Source organism: Sinocyclocheilus rhinocerous, unplaced genomic scaffold (genome assembly GCF_001515625.1).
Source record: "Sinocyclocheilus rhinocerous isolate Xijiao unplaced genomic scaffold, SAMN03320098_v1.1 scaffold453, whole genome shotgun sequence".
Taxonomy (NCBI): domain Eukaryota; kingdom Metazoa; phylum Chordata; class Actinopteri; order Cypriniformes; family Cyprinidae; genus Sinocyclocheilus; species Sinocyclocheilus rhinocerous.
In genome coordinates this window covers 1,505,627-1,525,902 of record NW_015655565.1, presented here as the reverse complement: position 1 = coordinate 1,525,902, position 20,276 = coordinate 1,505,627, and the positions used below count along the sequence as shown (strand labels likewise).

At 38.4% G+C, this 20,276-nt stretch overlaps 1 protein-coding gene across 2 annotated transcripts in view; it reads left to right on the top strand.

The window, feature by feature from the left end:
- Positions 1 to 20,276, top strand: part of brf1b (BRF1 general transcription factor IIIB subunit b) — a 70,545-nt gene that overhangs the window by 29,911 nt on the left and 20,358 nt on the right. Inside the window, exons 12-16 of one of the 2 annotated variants that reach the window (XM_016525466.1) lie at positions 59 to 349; positions 10,222 to 10,286; positions 10,799 to 10,880; positions 11,270 to 11,322; positions 12,561 to 12,832. In XM_016525466.1, coding sequence (XP_016380952.1) covers positions 59 to 349; positions 10,222 to 10,286; positions 10,799 to 10,880; positions 11,270 to 11,322; positions 12,561 to 12,832 — 763 coding nt within the window. Of the gene's footprint in view, positions 1 to 58; positions 350 to 10,221; positions 10,287 to 10,798; positions 10,881 to 11,269; positions 11,323 to 11,994; positions 12,267 to 12,560; positions 12,833 to 20,276 lie in introns of both variants that reach the window. The other variant, XM_016525465.1, reaches the window with a different exon arrangement.

Sequence of the window (20,276 nt, the reverse complement as noted above, 5' to 3'; positions counted from 1 at the left end):
TTTATGCTGATTCACGTGCAGATGTTGGTTTTTGATTCATGCTGTAACACCCTTTTAGATGATGACTGTGTTTCTTTGGCCTCTGGGATGACTGGAGATGAAGAACTAGAGGATGAGGAAATGGAGGCAGCAGCTCAACATCTCAACCAGGAGTTCATCAGTCAGGTGCTTGAACAGGGGGACCGGGGAGGAATGGAGGATCAGGAGGGGAGCAGGGATACAGTACCGCTCTCCAGTCAGGCCACACATGTGCCACTGACAGCCCTCTTCGGGCCTCTGCCCAGTGCAGCCAGCCTTGGTCTAACAGACTCCATTCGGGAATGCATCACAGAAGAAGACACAACAAACAGTGAGTGTGCCACTTCCTCAGCACAGTATGATGTTCTCTTTGGCCAAACAAAGCATTCATTACAACATACTGTGTCTTTCTTTGCTGTTTTATATGATAAATTGTGGCTATGTACTGTATACTCTCAACATTCAGCATTTCCTGTTTTTCTAGTGATGATGCTTTTTTGTGAAAAAATGTGTTTAGTCAGTAGTAGCTTTTGAACGGTTCTAAACAGTTTTGACTCAAAGACTCCCAAGACAAGACATTATTGAGACCCGTTTATCTGAACCGATGGTAATTAAATAAATAAACAATTTAATTTAGTATTAATTTAAAAAAACTCAAAAATAGGATGTCAGTTTAATCTTGTACATCTTTATTTTTAGTGTTTTTAGCTAAATTAATTAAGATTACATTAATATAGATTCATTTTTCATTCACTTTTATGACTGATTAAATAATTTTATGATATTCGGGTCCCTCTGAATGTCTGGAACCACTGTTCTAGATGGAATCTGCAAACCTTTTTCACATTTTCTGTAAGCATTTTAAGGGAAAATGTAGTAAAAGGTGTTGATTATGGCTCAAAGTACTACCAGGGTTCACGCAGTACTGGAAACCTTGGAAATATCAGGGATATGAGTTAGGCTTGCCGCGATAGACGGTGCTGACGGTGATACCGTTGTTAAGCCGCAACACCGGTTACGTCACTTGCCCAAACATAGAAAGTTCTATGTTTTATATATAGGCTAAAGTGAGTCTGACGTTGTATTTTGTTGTTGCATTCAAGCAATTGACGCCGAATTGACGCTAATTCGAAAGTAAAGTGAAAGTCAAATGCGCACGGTGCTTTTAAGCTATTTAAAAGCGAAGGAAAGCGAGGAAAAGAGGGAAAATTCAAACGAACAATTGCTTTACGCCGAATTGCCGCTATTTGAAAGTGAAAGTAAAATCACACGTCGATTAACCGGTGGGAAAATTTCCTCACCGTTACAACCCTAATATGAGTTTGACTTGGTTTGGCCTGGAAAAGTCACAGCAATTATTAAATTCTTAAAGGGTCATGGAAAAATCTGGAAAATAGACCAAATGAGTTCTGGTCACAGATGAAAAACACAAAATTCATGGATATTTAGGGGTCAGGAATCATGTATGATTACTGGTCATCAGATTAGCAACAATATTTAAATTCATCGTGAAAGTAAAACTGACAGTTCTTTTTTTTGGAATTTTGCAGCATTTATTATAAAGAATTTATCAGTGCATACCATGACTTAAAAAAAAAAAACTTCCTGTAATTTTACATCAAAAACAATAACCAACAGCCAAGACGAGTGGCCAACAGTGGCTCAATAGCCAGCCAAGTTTCAATCCCTCTCCTCTAGCAACCTGTCACTCACATGAAATGATCGCAGTCCAATCAATTCCCGATAGACAAAATCAAGTTCCATCTTACATTCTTTTTCTCATTTGAGAAGCCATTTCATTCGGATATACGTTTCACAATGGGGGAAAAAATGGTTGCAATTTTCATTTCATGTTGACTTAAAAAAATAAATAAAAAGTATGGGTTCATATGATCTTATGAATGATTTGAATTGCTTGATATACTATTTCATAACAATATTATATTATTAACAATATTTTATCCCATTTTTCTAAAGGTCCAAACTCTTGTGGTCCATTTGTCTGTTAAAACTAAATATTTCCTGGTTATATCAAGCAGAATACGTAGTCACTGGGTTTCTTTGTTATAAGATGGATGACTGTAGGAAATGTGGTGAATGTTTAATCTTTAGGAAAGCTTTAACCCTTTGCTATTGTGAAAGTCAGTGCTCCGATGGAGGGTCTTCCAGACATAATCACTTAGAGCTTTTTGAAATCCTTTTAAGACATTTAATAAGAGCTGCTCCAATCTTTCTGCTTCATGCTGTACAGCAGAGCAAAAGCCACAGATGTACTTTCTCATTATAGTGTTTTTATGCTGATCTCATTTCAGTTTATAGAGAGCATATGATTTCAGAGGCAGGAAACGTATGGAGCTTTACTCCGAGGTAATGAAATCATGTCCTGTTTTACTTGCACAGATGACTGTATTCATTATTTAACTGTCATTCAGTGATATCAACATGAGAGGGTTCAGTTAAACAAAAATAAATGCAGCCTTGGTGAGCATAAGAAATATTTGAACAGTAGTGCATGCATTGTTTTTGTTATTACTGTGATAGCAAAGCTGAATTTTTAGAAGCCATTATTTCAGTTTTCAGAAATCATTCTGATATGCCGATTTGCTGCTCAAGAAGTTTTTATTATTGTTATCAGGGTTGAAAACGGTTAATATTTTTGTGGAAAACTGTGATAGACGTTTGATGAATGAAAGTTCAGAAGATGAAAATTTATTTGAAAATATTTATTTTTGTAACTATGTAAACTTTACTGTCACTTTTAATTAAATGAATGCATCCTTGCTGAATAAAAGTATTAATTTCTTTAAGAAAATGTTGAATGTTAGTGCAGTTAAGCAGTATTGATCTTCAAAGCATTGATAACATTGAGTTAGGACCATTGTTAAGAACATCTTTTGGTCAGGATGCATTCAATCAATGGCTGTGGCTGTCTGCAGCAGATCACTTTATTTACCAAAAGCTTTAGATTATTGAAAGACAAAATGTCACAGGACCCAACAGAATATCACAAGATACGGCTCAGCAAAACTCCTCTGACCTCAGCACCTGCTCGCTAGCTGAACTCTGGCCGTTCCCTTTTAACCTTTGACCCTGACCCCTGACGACTCCTCGACCTAGGTGTTCCCTGCAGCTCTAAATGATGAGCAGCAGTGGTTTATCTGAATGCAGCATATGTCTCCTCCGGCCAGTCTACGAGATCGGAGCTGAGCTGCATTATTTTAAAGCAGTTTAGACTGTGATATGCTGTCTGAGGGGCTTTCCGTGGACTATTTCTGCTATGGCAGTTTGCTGATACATTTCCCTCGTCATCATTGTCCTTTTGCAGGAGAAGGTGATGATTCTGCAGGAGGGAAAGCCTCTTAGTCGCTCATAAAGACGGCTTTATGGGGTTCCACTCAGCATGGGTGACTCTCAGTGCTCACAACAATACATACAGCAGACTATGAAGGCCAAAGATGCACTACTGGCCACTCTGAATTTTGGGTTGTGAATATGTGTTTGTGTGCGCACTGAAAGATGAAGAAAAACAGTAAAAAGAGTGAGTTATTAGAATTTTTTAAAGCTTTGTATATCTTAGCATCTGGGGCCTCAGGCAGGGAAACACCCTGGATAGTTGGCCAGTCCTATTTTTATTGTGTTTTATTTTATTTTACTTTGTAAGTCACTTTATAAGTATTTATAATTGTATTATGAGTAGGCATATTCCAGTGTAGCAGGGACTGAAAGTGCAAAAAGCTGCATTTTTAAACTGCTGCATGCAGGTCTGCATAAATTTTGTGTTCTCTAAATAGGGAACACATGAGACAGACAAAGACAAAGTGAGTGAGAGTGAGTGAGAGAGGTAGAAAGCAAGTGACCAAGAATGTGTGTGTGTGTGTGTGTGTGTGTGTATGTGTGAGGTCTGGCAGATGCCTCTCTCACTCTGACAGGCTGTCGGTACTGAAGTGTCTCACTCTTTCAGACTGTCTGTCTCCTCAGTTCTCTGGGGATACATGAGATTTTCACTCTCTCACTTTCACTGCTGTGAAGAGAGCGACTGGCCAATTCCACAGCCTCCTTTCCATCAATAGCATCTGTTTCACACAGGTTAACTTCCCACCGGCGCACCAGTTTTAACCCAGAAATCTCCCTCAAAAGGCATCTAAGGAGTCCCGCTTATTTAATCAATATATACTTTCCAGAGCAGCAAGTGCAGTGAAATATGAATTTTAATCTGATGATGATAAAGGGGTTTGGGAGTCTATTATCAATTTTTGTTTTTCACTATTCAATATATTCCAACCCCATACAGAGCTGGCCACCAAATCTTGGGTAATGCATTTCAGATTGACTCTGCGTGTGCGTGAGAGAGAGAGAATGAAAAGATTAAAATACGGGAAAGATTTTCCAAACCAGGATATTTTGCAATCTTGCAGCATTGAGAATCTCAGTACCGGCAGCTTTACCGAGATAGTTGAATGCTCAGGCTTCAAAATAATCTTAATTTCCCCTGCACGGACAACACGTGGTTTTCATAAAATTTTCCAAATGTCTCTGAATCATCAGTGACTACTGTTACTGTTTTGGAACCAAGCAGTTAGCACACATGCTCTCATACTCTGACCTATGGTGCTCATGTAGGCGAAACAGTTTGTATCCAGCTTGTGACATTTACCAGTCCCGTTCCCCATTTCTTTTTCTCTCCATGTGAGTGGAAAAAAGGCTAGTATAAAATTTGGAAAAATAAAGGCACATATTGATCTTACTGAAGACAGTTATGTGACTCTATAGGTTTAAATCCAATTAGTATGTGGCACACTAATGACTTTATAATGAGCATACTAATGAGTTTCCTCAGCCCCTCGCGGACTTATAGCAGGCAATATTAGAGTTTTTTTCCCTGTATCGACCGATATCTATATACGGTATTTAATTGAGCGTTGTACAATCTGTACATTTATGTTGTCTTTTTATTGTATTATCATTGTTAACTTAAACTAAAACTATTAATAAAAATAGTTTTTGTTTGCTTAAATAAAGCTGAAATAAAATGAAATATAAATATTAGGTGAAAACCTTAGAAAAAATAGAAATGTTGCATTGTCAACTAACTTATGTTGAAGCTGAAGTGAAGCTAATAGAATAGTTTAAAGCTAAATAGATATACACATTTACTAAATGGAAAAATAAAAGTTTATTCAAAATATTAAGTACTATAATAGTAGATAACTAACACTAAAATATCATTGCTTTGCCGTCATTTAACACTCATTTAGTTCATCTTTATAAACACTGTTCAATGCAAAATCTTAGGAAATCTCAAAATGAATAACCGTTTTTCATACTGTACATTGTAATGCTGTGATAAATTTGAACTTCCTTTAATAGACACAGCATTTTAAAAATGCATTGCTCATGCTGTGAGTCCTTGAAAAACCAGTGAGATAGTGTATGCTTACATAGAAACATTAAAAAACAACACATCCCTTGTAAATGGCCCCTAAAGCTTACAGTTTTAAGTGCCTATTCCAGGGGTAAAAAAGTGAAATTCTCCTGTCTGTATGTATTGAGGGGCATGTCATGAGTTTACTGCAGCAGGGACACTGATTTATTACACCTGCTTGCAACTCGTCCCATACTGCATTGCTACACTGCATTTCCTGTTGTGCACTGAGCTTCAGCTGTGATGATGCTGCCTCATGGTCCAGTGCGCTCTGAGCGCTGTCCCTCCCTCTCTCTGCTGTTAATGCCACTCCTGCTTGCATGTGTAAGGTATCAATCTAATGGCCTGCATGCAGTCAGACAGCTGTGCTTGATTTAGATTGACCAATGGCTTGGGGAACGAGAGAGAGATGGGAGACTGCGTGTAGATGGAGATGACAGTTAGTCTAGGAAGACATTCACTGAATGACACATTCGAAAGCACAGCTTCTGCAGGCAAATACAGCATTTAACCTTTCAAGTAGATGTGTTTGACATGATCAAAACATGCTGAGGGATAGCGGAGAGTAAAAGGCTCTTTTGTAGTTTATCCACATCTGTAGTTAACGGCATGTGCAGAATGTCAATGTGTTAGGGCAGATATAGAGTCTGATTTAAAAGATACTGTAGCTGCCTACTGTAGCTGACCCGAAGACAAGAATACACACACATACACACATACATTCTTCACTTCTTGGCCTGCTTGCCCATGGCACAGTCAGAGTGAGCAGGTGGTGAGGTTGGAAAAGGCCCTCAGAGGTTATCATGCCATATTGCAAGAGGTTTTTTTTCCACCTTGTCCTCGTTTTTGTATGAGCTTGAAACATTCTCAGTCTGCAAGATCTTTCAATCCTTTTTCAAGCTTTGAGCAAAAGAAGTTAGTTTACATCTAGAGTAAATCTCAGTGGATCTTCATAACATGGTCGTCTCTTGTTGGCATTCTAATAATTCATCCTTTAAATGATAACACCAGTTGATCTATAAATTCATTTGATTAAATGAAAAAAAACCCAGATGGTATGTATTATTATTTATTACAGCAATTCACAGGTTGTGGTTTATAATATAATGACTTATAAAATAATCTACAAACATTCATGCAAACTCAAAACTCAAAATGCAAATGTTGCTCCCAGTATTCATTCATCTCTGTGGCATTTCACAGTGGAGCATCAAGCTGATCTGTTCATTTGCATAATGATTCATATGATTCATTATGTAATCTGGATTATGTTCAGTCAAGTGCATACTCATATTAGAGGCTCGTTCTTCGTTAAAATATGTTGGAGCATATTGCATTAGGAGCATTTAATCTTGTTTTGTGTTCTTAATATCATCACACAAACAAAATGCCATGTTTTTGAAGAAGGCAAAGGGACAGTTTGCCCTAAACACAAAAGATTGGAACACAAAGGGAGAATTTTGAGGAATTGTCAGACAGCTTTTTTGCATACTAATTCGTAATGATCCAAAATGACAAATGACATCTCAAAAGTCGAGACTGTTTCAGGTTTTCCGAAGCCAGATTTCAAATCAATTATGGTGCCGCAGGTTGGACGTCAATAATATCAAATCATTGGATTGCACGTGTCTCATGAACAAATGTCGTAATTGATTTGAGAAATACAGAGTTCTGGCATGAAACTCTAGATGACGAAGTCCGATAGGTCTAACTCAATCTAACCTAATGACATCCTTATCACATGGCACAGCTGATTGGTTCTCTCCTGTATCGGAAGCCAATGAGCTGTCATGACAGAACCAGTAATAACTTACATTTCGGTTTATTCATCACATAGCTACTTTGAAATTCATATGGACTACTTTTATTACTTTTTGGTACTTATAGAGTGATATATATATATATATCTTTTTTGGAGTTTGACATGTTGCTTTGTACTGTTGTGCAATTTTAGAGCTATGAATGGAAAACAGAGAGTTTAAATTATTAAAATATTCTTATTTCTTTCTTGCCATGAACATAAGAAGACATTTTGAGATTAATTGAATGTTTATTTTTGGAGAAAAGCTGCATTATGCTACACCCTAGGGTTTTGCATTTAAATACCATTGCTCATGTGAAATGTCACTGGTGAAATCCAGTCATTCCAATAGGAATTGGGAGTTTAATGTGAAGGCAAAAAAGCCCCCCATGCAGATTTAGCTCATGTTCAAGTTGGTCATGGAAATTCAACACACTGACAAACAGAAAGCTGCTTAGTTCGAAAGTAACTTCTGTGTGAGCAGTGCTACATATATCTGTATTCTGCTGACAATGTGATTTTTTTTTTGGCTACAAAATTTCACTAAAATTGGTGGCTTGAGGCTGTATAACCATTCCCTGCTGGTTGCATAGCTTAGCCTGTGTGACCTTTGGGTGACTCCTTTCACGTTTTTCAACTCCTTCGAAACTGGAGCTCCTTGTTACCATCATCTATCCAACCCCAATCAGCCATACTCCAGCCTTCTAAAGAGCTGAAACTTGATCTCGCCATGTTGTTTTTCTTTCTCCCTTCTATCCAAGCCGACTGTGCAATCGCTCTGGGGAAACGCTGTGATTTGCTCCACTGGGTTTGATATGTGACAGCCACTCCAAGCTGCCTGCAAACAAGCCCAATTCCCTCATAGACCAGTGTGCCCATGTTGGTCCATGCCTGAGCAAGTACCCTATCTCCGTCTTATGGACGAGATACCTGGATTCAATTACAGTCCTGCTAAAGATTTAGAATTCACCTCCCAGTTGAAAACCAGGTATTAGAGGAGCAGGGTGTTGGAGATAGTAGAAGATGTAATACACGGTGTGAAGAAGGCAGTAAGAAAAAACACAAAAATTTGATATGAGACACTGGCCTTTGACTGAAATCATGTGACAAAGAAATTGTGAGTTAGGACAAAAACATCATCTACACAAGTACATATGTACACATTTGCTTGACAATGAGGACAACATGGGGAGGATAGATTTACCTTCCGATGTATGTGCCATTAAACTGGCTGTGTTGTTATTCAGGAAGCTAACTATAAATTTGTCAACAGTTTAACTTTTTTAAAGGGTCTTTAAACTTTTTTTTACCCAGAACCTACAAATATGGTGCTCCTTTTATGAAGTACCCACTTACTAAAATATAAAGGCAACTGCATATTTTCATGTATAATGACCAATGTAAGAAATTAATAATAATATTATAACAAGACAACATACTGTTTATAAAGACATGCTTTTATATTCTACTATATAAAATTATTTAAAGTTATAATATTTTATTATTGAAGTAATGTTAGATTTATAAATCTTTAGAATTTTATAAAAAAAATGGATTTAATTTAGATTTATTTATTACTGTTAAGAATTGTCAATGGAATAAAATAATCATGATTAATTTAATGATTTCTGGTAAAAGGCAATGAAACAGTAATAATATCAGATGTGTTATAATTACTGTGTAAAACATTTTATCATTTTTTTCTAATTTTCTTTGGACCCTCAAGCATTCCAGTGCAGACCCCAGATTGTAGAATGTGACTTGTTTTTCTTTCCTTGGCTGTTAAACTGGAGTTAGAATCAATTTTTTAGAAGGTGCCTCTGATGTTTGCATCTCAAATGATACTCAGGCAAATGATACTGGACACTACGGCCTTTGAAGTAGTGTGATGTGTCTTAAACCTCACACATGCAAGTGTAAGAATCTGAGATGGGGACAGATTGTGACCTATTTTCTTTTGTCTCAGTTCAGATATTTAAATCCGGTCTCCCTGGCCAGTCTCGCTGTGAGAATGTCAAAGCGTATGAATGCGAGTCGGATGGCTACAGTAGAGACGGCGTTCAGATCTCTCTATGTTCAATCAATGAACATCTGGTCTTGATCCACAGAGGCTCCACCAATCTAATCACACTTTTCCCAGGCTGACTTTTGCAGCTCTTTACATTTAAAGAAAGCATTCTCGTCATACTAAAATCAGCTTTCAAGTCACTTACAGAGAAAGGTTTGCGTGTGTGTCATTGTTTGCTTTAGTTCAATCCTTTGGCTAGGTTTTTAAAAAGGTTAGCTTGAATAGATCACGCAAAACTGAATACAAATGATAATCAGAATCAGAGTGTTTCTTTTGTGTTATCTATAGAGAGTTTATACTTGATACATCATGAGTAAACACTATTGATTATTGCATTCCAAATGTTCATATGTTTTTAATTCTCTACCCATTAGATTCCCATTTACAGGCAGAGATGCTGCTTTATTTTGTGATTGTTTTCTTTCATCATGTCTATTTACAGCTCTATCGTCTTGCCCTGAACTCATTTATATTTATATATTTCTACAGACACATGCTAATTGTATTCAGGTGGTGTTTATAACACATATTTATGTGAATCTGAGGTTACATCAGGCCATTGTATTAGCATACAGTAACATTGCTCTTCATATTTACCTCAATATGAGATTTTAATTTAGGGATTAAGACAATTTGGGAAAGTGTTTGAGGAACACAAAATCCTTTCACATCACCGCTAAGCCTATTAATGGCAATTACACAACAAAGAGCTGGCAGTGCGTGCATTATTGAGAGAACGCCGCCAAAGTACTTCCTGTGTATTGCACCATCTCAGACAGCTGTAGACTCCAGTCAATTTCATTCTGAAATAGGAAATTCACCTGAATAGCTTGCATGCTATCTGGTGGGAATTGCTTCGCCCCAAAAATCCTTTTTCACTTTATTAACTTTTGTGTCTTTGTCTTTTTGTAGTGGAAGATAAAGCAAAAAATGGGGAACTAGATCTGGATGGGATTGATGAAGAAGAGATTGAAAAGGTACAGTATGTAGTTAGTAATTAATGGATTTATGGATCAACTTTTATATTCACTTACACTGCAAAAATAATTTTCTTAATCAGTATTTCTGTCTATTACTTTTTTCTGGTAAAATATCTAAACATCTTTACAAAAGAAGATATATTTACTTGCAAAATTCTGTTAGGTAATAAGACATAAATCTCACAAAATGTTGGATTTATGCTTAATATTTTGCTTGTAATATAATATAATAATCTCTGAAAGCATGTGTTATGTCTTATGCAGCTTTGCTTTTCAAGTAAGTCTTTTTTTTGTGGAAAAACAAGACGAAAATACTAATAAAGAGAAAAAAAGATTTTACAGTGTAACACATTACTGTGTTGTTCTCTGAAAATGGAGCTTGAAACTTCTGTTGAACTTTAGCAGGTCATGTGAAGTCCAAAAAACTGTCTGATGTTCTGCAGCCCAGATTTACAAATTATCACCTCTTATCCTTACTTATCAGCATGGGCCTGTTATCTTCTCTGCAGTACATTTTGAACGAGATAGAGGTGAAGGCCAAGACAGAGCTGTGGATGAAACAGAACGAGGAGTATTTGAGGGAACAGAAAGGTAAGCGTATAAGAGAAGAAGAGCTTAATGCATTTATTAACACAAGCTCATACACTCGATCTGTGCTGACGTCAGAGGTATGTGTCCTACCAAGGGACTGCTCAGCCACAGAGATAAAAATTCAGTGAAAGGAAGGATTTTGTTTTTAAATACTGGCACAGTGAACTACTTCCTGCAATTTCATCCCATGATTGAACTTTGTGAAATTAAGTTTGATTTTTACTGTGAAAAATAAAAGATTGACGTCCTAAAGTTAATCTGCTCAACGTTGTAAGAGTTTTTTGAGTTTTTAAAGTCCTTTATTTTTTTATTGCTTTTTGTGTCTAGTCTAAAACACTCCATTTGATAAAGCCATTGTGTCTCCCTATTTTGTTTTATTTTTTTTTCAGAAAAAGAGGAAAGAATAGCTAAAGAGAAGGAGCAAGGGACCTATAAGGAGAAGGTGAGCATGTTGTGTGTGTGTGTGTGTGTGTTTGCACGTCTGCCTTTTTCTTATGTTGTCAACGTGGGCTTTCCTCCCATGCCAGGGTCTTCAGACACTCAGCAGCTGCAGGTCCTAAGAGACCGCATACTTTCCATTTTAACTTCACTTGCTCCTCTGGTTTCACCCCAGGTTCTCAGTGTCGCCTCTCCTTAACCTGTCTGCTCTGACATCTGCACCGTGACTTCCAGTCGGGGTTGGATTAGCCGGCCCTGCTCTGCACCTCTAATGAGGTGCCTTGAGCCTGATAGCAATTTCAGGTACAGTAGTCCACTTGCTGACTGTGAAGAGACTTGTTCCACTTTACCACACGAGGAACACGGTCAGCGGTGACCAGATCAGATGGTCTTGATAGCTTCCCCAGGCTACTAATGGGATTCTGCCACTTTGTTGTTGACAGCTGTTAGCCTGACATTATTATATCAAGGTCCAGTGGGGAAATGCACTGTTTAAATGATACCCAGATGCCCAAAGAGATAGAAATGCTCACTTATTTAAATTACCAGTATGCTTTTAGCCTTCAGAAATGTTTTTAGAAAGCCAAAGGACTCTTCGCTATGAATAAGAGCCATCTAAGCACTGACTCCAATGTTTGTTTTTCACTGTAAATAACTCCTATTCCAATTTGTCTAGCCAAAGAAGCCATCCAAGAAGCGAGAACCGATCCTGGCCAGCACTGCGGAAGAGGCCATAGAGAAGATGCTGGAGCAGAAAAAGATCTCCAGTAAGATCAATTATGATGTTTTGCGGGACCTCAACAGCAAGGGCAGTGGGAGCAACACCACCCAGCAAGCTGAGGATGTGCCTGCCGGTGGCTCTGGCCGCAAAAAGTTGACCCGCCGCAAGAAGCAGCCAAACAAGAGCAATCTTGGCCTCGCTAAACCCGCAAGACTCATGGGCAAGAGGTAAGGATTTAATGAAGAGTGAATCTGTCGTTTGTTTGTTTTTTCACTTGGTTACTGTTGGCTCACAGTGCGCTTTGCAACTTTTTCTACTTTTTCACTCCGTGAAACCACTAAGTCTGTCTTTATGTAGTAACAGGGACCTGCTCCAAGTGGCAAAGAGACTCTTTTGTTCCTCAGACAAAGGACATGATCAAAAAGGCTGTTCCTTTGCCCTTGGAGGACTACATTTTTCTTTAAGCACTGACTCCAATGTTTGTTTTTCACTGTAAACAACTCCTATTCCAATTTGTCTAGCCAAAGAAGCCGTCCAAGAAGCGAGAGCCGATCCTGGCCAGCACTGCGGGAGAGGCCATAGAGAAGATGCTGGAGCAGAAAAAGATCTCCAGTAAGATCAATTATGATGTTTTGCGGGACCTCAACAGCAAGGGCAGTGGGAGCAACACCACCCAGCAAGCTGAGGATGTGCCTGCCGGTGGCTCTGGGCGCAAAAAGCTGATCCGCCGCAAGAAGCAGCCAAACAAGAGCAATCTTGGCCTCGCAAAACCTGCAAGCCTCATGGGCAAGAGGTGAGGATTTAATGAAGAGTGAATCTGTCGTTTGTTTGTTTTTTCACTTGGTTACTGTTGGCTCACAGTGCGCTTTGCAACTTTTTCTACTTTTTCACTCCGTGAAACCACTAAGTCTGTCTTTATGTAGTAACAGGGACCTGCTCCAAGTGGCAAAGAGACTCTTTTGTTCCTCAGACAAAGGACATGATCAAAAAGGCTGTTCCTTTGCCCTTGGAGGACTACATTTTTCTTCTTGTCAGCCTCCAACATTTTGTCTTTGCTTTGCTCCTTTGGCTGACCTTCACAGTCATTTCCACCAGGAGAAAGCTTGTCATCAATTCAGTGCCAGGACTGTCTGTCTACCATCACCTGGCACCCTGTAGTGCATGCTGGGAGCCTGCCCCTTCTCCAATTAATAGTCCTCCAGGGCTCCAAACGTCCCTGTGAGAGAAGTAATGAATATACGACAGACGGAGCGCAAGATCATGACTTCTACACTTTGGCGTTGAAAGATAATTTCTCATTGTGTGATGTCTTTCCTCCAGTCCATTTCATTAATGATAATTACTAATTTCATACTGAATGGTGAGATGGTGATGAATCAGACATATGAACGCTGTCGGAGACCTCATATCCTCAAGCTTCCAAAAGGCAATTTACTGACCCCTTTCTTTTTGATCATATGTTCATGAATGTGTTTGAAACAAACTATTCAACTCTCACATTACTTTTATTACCTTTGAGATTTTTGAAATATAAATGTAGTGCATATCCTGAGGATATAAAAACATAGCCGGCTAGTGTTATCACTCTCTTTGTCTGGTGGAAATGCAATACATTTTTTGAAATTATATTTTTATTACACTACCGTTCAAAACCTTGGGCTCGGTAGGATTTTTAAATGTTTTTTAAGAGAAGTCTCTAATGCTCACCAAGGCTGCATTTACCAATAAAAAAAATATATAGTTTATTAAAATGTATTTACAATTTTAAATAATAGTCTTCTATTTGAATATATTTTAAAGTGTAATTTATTCCTGTGATGAATTTTCAGACGCTGAATTTTCAGCATTACTCCAGTCTTCAGGATCTTTGAGAAATAATTCTAAGGTGATTTATTATTATTATCAATGCTAAAAACAGTCAGTAAATGCCAGTAAATCCTCTAGTGTTGTAAGGCATGATGTAAGTCACTTTGTTTGAACTGTTGTTCGCCCCATCAGCTGGCAGACTCACAGAGGCCAGTATAAAAATATTAAATCATCGTATGTTGCCGACACTGTGGAACAAATTGGACGATAAACTTGAATTTAGTTCCAGCTTCAGTTGAGAGAGCTTGCTCCCACTCCTGTTGAAACATGGGAACATTTGTAATGAGCTGTCATGGGAGGGCAAAGAGTTTTAGTTTTGTTTCCACGACTTGCAAGTAGCAACTGTCTAAGATACAGAGGTGGGACCAAGTCATTGTTTTGCAAGTCACAAGTAAGTCTCGAGTCTTTGCATTCAATTCTCGAGTCAAGTCCCAAGTCAAGACAGGCAAGTCCCAAGTCAAGTCCCGAGTCAAGACAGGCAAGTTAAACTCAGATTTAAATCTCGATTATGGATTAACTTTAAACTTAATGGAGGTTTAAATACAATAAAATGCACATGCAAATAAAATATGTAACTGATCGAACAAAAACAGTGGAGATCTGACAAAAACAGGTCTCAGAGAGGTGTTTGTTACAAAAAAAATAAATAAAATTAAAGCACATCGAGCAGGATGCCCGGGATGCGTATCTGTCTCTCTTGGTGCACCTCGGTGTCGAACAAACAAAAGAAGTGAGGAATATTTCACAGAAGCGGTCACGGTGATGATGAGGCGAGCACCAGTGATCGTGGCCGCACCTCTCGTTCTCATGCCCGCTCCGTGTGTCTGCTGGGCAGCGATCAAACGGACAGGGCAGTGCTTTTCACGAGCGGAGATCGCTGGACGAATCATGTAATTTTTTTTTTTTTTTCTTATCTCGGCTCTTTTGTCGTAAGTTATGTTATTACTCCATTAATGTATACTAGCCTATAAATCCAGCGCTGCCTGAATGATAATTATGTCGAGTCGAGTCGCAAGTCATCAAATTTGGGACTCGAGTCCGAGTCAAGTCTCCAGTCATGTGACTCGAGTTCACACCCCTGCTAAGATATTTCACACAGTACTTTTAGAGATAAATGGTTCAAAACAGCCAGTATCCCATTTTCTCTTCTGGATTTACTAAGTGTGCAGAAATAAATGTCTACAATTGCCCAATTGCTCATCTTTCACAATGCATGCAGTGCTCTCTGTCAGAAAACTAGCACTCCAACTGATCAAAGCACATTTCTTCAAACATATTTTTTTTACATGAGCTGGTACATAAGTTAATTTTGGGCCTGAATAGATCTATTTGTCATATATCTATTTGTCTATATAGGTCCTGTTGTTACTCTTCTTCACTGCCTTGACTAGCTAACAGACCCCTTCTAGACGCTCTGCTAACCAGGTAGAATTGGTAATTCCCCTCCCCCTTTACCAGCCTCACACACCAGCTGCCAGATTGAACCTCTGCACGACCTCCAAACTAACAGCAATGGTGAAGCACTCCTCCTATAAGATAAGAACATAAAGTTCTGTAATTTCTTTCCTCCTTTTTTTTTACCTGTTCACCTGTTCCTTTTCCTTTTCTATCCTTGTCTTTTAGCAAAGGCTTGCCATTCTTAAAACTGCTGGGATTAGTTTTTTGAAGTGTAAATCTGATCTCGCTGCATGAGGATGACCTGTCTATGCCTCACTTCTCGACATACCTCAGAAAAAGTGACAGCCCGACAGAACGCTTCACCTCCCAGCTCCAGCGTGCGGCTTGATCCTGTTTCTGATCCTCGTTTTACAGTAACAGCTACCGCTTTGAAATCAGACTGATGATTTGAGGAGCAGCATCGACCCAGGGGATTTGGGAGTGAAGAACCATACATATTTCTGCTGTCTACCAGGTCCATTCTAGTTTTTTTGGCTCTTTGACAACGTGAGTGGAGATTGATTTGTAAATGTTAGCTTAAAGGGATACTCCACCCCAAAATGAAAATTTTGTCATTAATCACTTACCCCCATGTCGTTCCACACCCGTAAAAGCTTCGTTCGTCTACGGAACACAATTTAATGAGATGTCTTTCATAGTTTTCTGGACCTTGACAGTGTAATTTACTTGGCAGTCAATCGGATAGTCACAAGCCTCCCGGTTTTTATCCAAAATATCTTAAATTGTGTTCCGTAGACGAACGAAGCTTTTAGGGGTTTGGAACGACATGGGGGTAAGTGATTAATGACAAAATTTTCATTTTGGGGTGGAGTATCCCTTTAAGGTCAGACGGTATGAGTTAGAGTGTTTGGAGATGTGCTTTCCACCAGGCCTACACTGAGTAAAATACACCGCGCCTCTCATTTATTTTGCCTGGCACATCCGGAAATAGCCAATGAGCCCGAGTGCCCTGATGCGTTTCGCAGATCCTCCCTTTCTGTTTGACCCAACTCAGTTTCCCAAACTAAAATGTCATTGTTTCCACCCTAACGTTAGTCCACTTCCAGCAGTATGGCTTTTCGCTCATTATTACAGCAGGCTTTCAATGTCCATACTGTTAGACCCTATCGACTTGTCTTCTAGAGGGCAGGAAACCAAGGCAACCGACTGTGGAGTGTGTCATTCGGTCCGTCTCAATGGAACTCCTTGTCGCCAAAAACCCTTCACAACCTCCTAGCAACAAAAACAGCAGAATGAGTCATTTTGTTTGTTTCTAGCGTGGTCACGTTGACCCAGGACCGGCGTGGAACCGTCTGGCTGTATAGAAGTGGTTGTACTCGTGGGCCTAAGTGAGATAAGACGGTAGGAAGGACCTCTTAGTTTCATCTTGTGGCTGGTTCTCGACCTCTAAGCTTGGTCAAAAGGTTTTAGACCGGGTCTCTCAGCATGGAGTGCTCCATTGTTTGAGGATGCCATTTATCAGTGGGTTGAGATCTGTTAGTCCTGAGGATGTCTGGTGGTGGGAGTAAGGGAGCCACATCCTGCTGATGGGAATCATGTTTGGTCGAGGCGAAGCAGCTGGATTGTTTCATTTAATATAGTGAGGTCACTAAAAATAACTCTGGATTTTAGAGTGGCTCTAATCAAATCACAATAATAAGGGAAGGAAATTCATAGTTCTTAGACTATCATAGAAATTATCCACATTATCCACAATTATCCATAATATCCACAATATTTCAAAAATAAAAATCTCACAGACTCTTGCCATCTACAGATGTACATTACCGTTCAAAAGTTTGGGGTTGAAAATACAGTAAAAACCAGTAATATTCTGAAATATTATTACAATTGAAAATAACTGTTTTCTATTTTAATATATTTTAAAATATAATTTATTCCTGTGATGGTGAAGCCGAATTTTCAGCAGCCATTACTCCAGTCACATTACTCCAGTCTTCAGTGTCACATGATCCTACAAAAATCATTCTAATATGCTGATTTACTGCTCAAGAAAAAATTTTTTTATTACTATCGATGTTGAAAACAGTTGTGCGACTTAATATTTTTTGTGAAAACCGATATGTTTTTCAGGATTCTTTGATGAAAAGAAATAAAAAAAAAAACAGTATTTATTTGAATTTATTTATTTGATCCCAAACTGTTGAACGGTAGTGCATTTATAATATTAATAATCTCATATCTCATGTCTTGAAAGGTTTATACGTTACTGTTAAAATATGGAGAAAATTAATGAGATTTTTACTTTCAAAACTTGCCTGTTGTGCTCTATAGGCCTCCCGCCGACTCTCCTCCACACCCATCACTCACTTCAGCAGATGTTACAAAGCCAGAGATCTGCAGGTGATGCCGAGAGGCCATGTTAAAAACCTTGCGAGCTCTCTTACCCTTCCCTTCCATCTGCACTAGAGTCACAGAGGGAGATTGACTCAGTCACAGCACACTTCTCAAGCTGTGTCAGCAGGAGTCTTCTCCTACTCATCTTCCCTGACTGACTCGAAGCCATTAATGGAAACTTCTCTCTCCTGGTGGCATGGGGCAGATATGCATGTACAGATGTTATTGTGAATGCAGGTGATAGAACCTCCTGTGCACTTTCCTTGCCACTACCAGGTTTTGATCGTCTAGTCGTACACAAAGCGCTACAGGTTTTGGGCGAAAGCTGTTACTAAGCAGCGGTCCCTTTGATGAGAAGAAAATTGCTACTTGCTCCATGGAGGCTTCGCGCCTTTTTAAATTCTTCGTGTTTGTTCGGTTCAGGGCGTTTTCACTCCCACACACTGTTTTGTTTTGTGGTAGGCAATGATCAAGAAGTTGCTTCAACAGCGCCATGGTTGGTGACTGTGAATAATATGAGTGTTGGAGGCAGTTTACAGGATACTTTTAGTGTATTGCACATTTGAGTGTGCATGTATTGCATATGTAATTTTGGGGTGTCTGTTCAAAATGTATACACTACTTTTAAAAAGTTTAGGGTCAGAAGTCTCTTATGCTCACCAAGGCAGGATTTATTTTAACAAAAAACAGTAAGAACAGTAAAATTCTAAAAGTATTATATTTTAAAATGTATGGATTTATAAAATGGATTTTAAAATGTATTCCTGTGATGGAAAAGCTCAATTTTCTGCATCATCCTTATTAAATTCTATTATTTTTGTGGAAATCATGATACATTTATTTTCAGGATTCTTTGATGAATAGAAAGTTCAAAACAAGTGTTACTTTTCATTAATTTAAAGCAAATTTTATTTAGTAGTTTAATAATTTTTATACATATATGTATATATATATATATTTTTTTTTTTTTTTTCTCTTTTACAAGTTCTGTGCCTGTGTGACATGGCGGACAATCTATCCTCACAAGCTATATATCCGTCTGAAGTGAAGTAGTGATGAAATCACTCACAATGCTGAACAAAGTCACAATAGTGAAATCAGGGACAAATCCCACCTCCCCTCTGTTGCTCTGGACTGCTGGAGGGTGAGTTATAAGTAGGATAATCACACCTTTCTTCTCCTCCATGGATCTTTATTTCTCTCGAAGCCTTGTCCCCGAGTCAGACCCCTGGGGGCCTTCCTCAGTGGCCTGCAGGAAGTGTGATAAGATGCCTTGTTACCACGAGGTGTAGAAACCACTGGGCCCTAATTGTTGCCTCCTCCAGGGTCAGATTGCATGTCTTTCTTCTGTATCTCCTCCATCATGCTAGATCTGAGAGAAGGAGCTGAATGCATAATGGCTTTGTCCTTCAGAAAGAGAATGCTCTGTGAGTATTTTAGGGGAAGCTTTTTTTGGTATGTGTTGCTGCTGTTCTCAGTGCAGACAGACTCTGTGCACGCTTCCCCACTGATTTATATGAGTTCAGTGATATTTGATGGTTACTATTGATATTTTTCTAGCTGTGCAACCACTTTGAGGAGGAATGAGGTTCACTCCTAAAGGGGTAATAGTGGGTTTGGCTATTATAGGTCATTGGAGACCAGCTGTAAAGTAGTTTAGACAGTGATTTGAACCCCATTGCCTGATGTTTTGGTTTTGTTTACATGCCTTCTATCCTTCACCTTTTCACCTTTTTGATGGGAATATTTCATGTGTTTCTGCTAGAAGCTATTTATCAAATAAAGGTTTAAGGTTTGGTTTGTATTTGTTTTGAGCATCATAAATGCATAAACAGGGCTGTTGAATGATAACGGAGCATTTGGCTTTTAAAATGAAACCACCAAATGAATCTTAAGTCAACGAATTACAGAATTGCCTTATAAAGATTGAGTGTATAGCTTCTTTCTTTAAAGAACACACAATGTACCTTTTTTGCCTGCACCTTTAAACCAACTAATTAAAAGAACTGGTTCATTACAGCCATTTTTGTGAATCAGACAATATGGCTTATGTCGTGTTCAAAATGCTGGTGTGTTTTATTTTTTGCAGCTTTTGTTATCATTTTAGCGGCATTATGGAGCCCTGACAAATGTATATTTTAGTTAATTAATTTTGAATTATTTATGAATATTTGAATTTTATGTTTAGACCTGCCCCTCAATGTGCTCTCCGACTGCCCCTACAGTAAAAATTCACAACTTAAACTTAAACGCTTATTAGGGGTGGAACGGTTCAACTTACTCACGGTTCGGTTTGTATCACGGTTTTAGAGTCACGGTTTCGGTACGGTTCAGTATGTGCTATGTTTAGGCAAAAACTATACTGTCAAATAAAAGAAAATAAGAATAATCTATCTAACTACAAGCAACAGCACAAATAAATACAATAGAGTAAAGATACAAATAAAATAAACAGTGATTTTCACAGTGAGTTTTTTTTAGGTAGGTCTAACATTAGTTTTTAGGTACAGAAATTGAATAAAGTAATGAAATGTAAAACAGCATTGCATATTTGACTCTATAAATTAAAGATTAAT